This window comes from Hipposideros armiger, unplaced genomic scaffold, assembly GCF_001890085.2.
Source record: "Hipposideros armiger isolate ML-2016 unplaced genomic scaffold, ASM189008v1 scaffold_922, whole genome shotgun sequence".
Classification (NCBI taxonomy): domain Eukaryota; kingdom Metazoa; phylum Chordata; class Mammalia; order Chiroptera; family Hipposideridae; genus Hipposideros; species Hipposideros armiger.
Window position 1 is genome coordinate 1 of NW_017732272.1, and position 2,192 is coordinate 2,192.

The window sequence follows — 2,192 nt, forward strand, 5'->3', positions numbered from 1 at the left end:
AGTGCTTACCAGAGGGTAAGGGGGGGATGAGGGTGGTAGATGAGGGTAAACGGGATCAAATATATGGTGATGGAAGGAGAGCTGACTCTGGGTGGTGAACAGACAGTGTGATATATAGATGATGTATTACAGAATTGTGCACTTGAAACCTATGTAAATTTATCAAACACAGTCACTGCAATAAACTTGAATTAAAAAAAAAAAGAAGTTCCTGTTTTTAGTCAGGTAAGGGAAGCTTAGAGGAACATCTGCTGAATCTCAAATGTCTTCATCTTTAAGTAACTCTTATACCAAAATGAAACATTTTGGGCTAGTGTATTCAGACCCCTTTCAATATTTTGAAGATGATTTTCTTATTTCAATTCTTTACCTCCAATTCTGCTTCTTGTTAACCTGTTCTGGTTCACTGCTTAGACTACTTACTGCTGACTTGCTTACCTTATTGCTGTTAAAACACTTCTCAAATACCATTGTCTCCAATAGCCAACTTACTGCTATTTCAAGTGTTCTAATTCTCTTACTAGGTAACAAATATATCACTGGCAATCTCTTCCCAGTTTTCAAATTCTTAGTTTATTTATTTGACTTTATATGCATACAAGGCATGTACAAAATACTTAGTTTACTGAGGAGATGGCAAAGGCTTTTAGAAAAAGTCCCTGCTGTCAAGAATTTCATGATCAGGATGATCCAAGATGGAGGAGTAGATAAACGCTGTGCTTGCCTCATGCCATGAACACATCAATATTATGACTAAATTACAGAACAATCAACCTNTGAGTTTCTTAGTGATAAAAAGGATTGGATAAATAAATGGGAGACTAGACAAATACCCTGTGCAGAAGAATTCTAAATAATTTATGTAGATACTTTATCCTCAAAGAGGTAGAACATAACACTCAACTTCTTAAATGTGAGCTGCATATTGACTTCTTTCCAAAGAGTACAGTTTGGAAATGTGGAAAAAAGAGCAACTTTACAATAGGTAAATCTGACAAACACTACCACAGTTAAGTGATCAAAGTTAACGTCAACAGTGATAAGCCATGTTGATAGTACCCTTCATAAGATGTGATAAGAATGGCAACTTACCTCTGTTATCTTCCTGCAAAAACCTATAACTCAAGTATAATGAGAAAAACTTTAGACTACCCCAATTTGGGAACATTCTACAAAATATCTGACCAACACCCCTGAAAGCTTTCAAAAATCATCAAAACAAGGAAAGTGAAGAAGTGTCATAGCAGAGTTTTCTAAGGCAACCTGAGGACTAAATGTTTTGTGATATTCTGAATGGGATCCTTAAATGAAAAAAAAGCATTAGGTAAAAGCTAAGAAACAACTTAGGTTAAAAGGTGAACAGAGTTTAGTTAATAATAATGTATCAATGTTGGTTTATTAATTTTGACAAATGTACCATACTAATGGAACACGATAATAGGAAAAGTTGGGTGTTGTACTTTTTTCACAATTTTTCTGTGAATCTAAAACTGTCCTAAAAAAATGGTTTATTTAAAAAATAAAATTCCCCTTACTCTTTAACCACGTCCTTTGTGGTTTTACAGGGGCCACACACGGACTCTGCTTTTGATCAGGTGATGTCTTTCTTTCCATCTAATTCAAAGATGGATTATTCTGTTTACAGGGCGTTTGGACAGGTGCAAAACACAGAGAGATCAATGAAGCAGAAGCCAACTAAACATCCCTATCATTGCCAACACAAGTGGACATGCAAAGGTAGGAATCTATAACTCTCCATTAGATCACAGATTATATAGCTAGGATTTTCTGTGGGTCTTTTAATCCTAGGTTTTTAATAAGGACTTCTAAGAATGTGAACTAGAGTCTTTTATCCAGAAAATTTGTTATCTTATTTTGAAATAATATGTTTACATAGATGTTTCCATGCAGGATTGTGTGGTTTCCTATCCCTTTAACCCTTACATCAAGCCCAGTTCCTGGCATGTAGATATGTTTATAAATACTGTTAAATGAAATGTAATGGCTCAGATTTGACTTGACCTGGGTTGAAGATTGTGAAGGCGTTATAATGCTTGTTTTATTGAAGCAAAGTATATAATTATTAGCATCTGAGTTTTGTTTTATGAATTGATGAATATAAAGCATTTACGTCAAACAACATTTGGTAAGATGGCTACAATATTCAATCTTGTTAATGTTTCTCCACTGGA

General features: G+C 34.6%; 1 protein-coding gene across 1 annotated transcript in view; it reads left to right on the forward strand.

Moving 5' to 3' along the window:
- Positions 1-1,565: 1,565 nt before the first annotated feature.
- LOC109375263 (killer cell lectin-like receptor subfamily F member 1) overlaps positions 1,566-2,192 on the forward strand; it is a gene marked incomplete at its 5' end in the record, with an annotated part of 21,695 nt that continues 21,068 nt past the window's right edge. The window contains one exon of the mRNA XM_019630553.1: positions 1,566-1,737. Within this exon, the coding sequence (XP_019486098.1) occupies positions 1,566-1,737 (172 nt within the window). The remainder of the gene's footprint in view (positions 1,738-2,192) is intronic.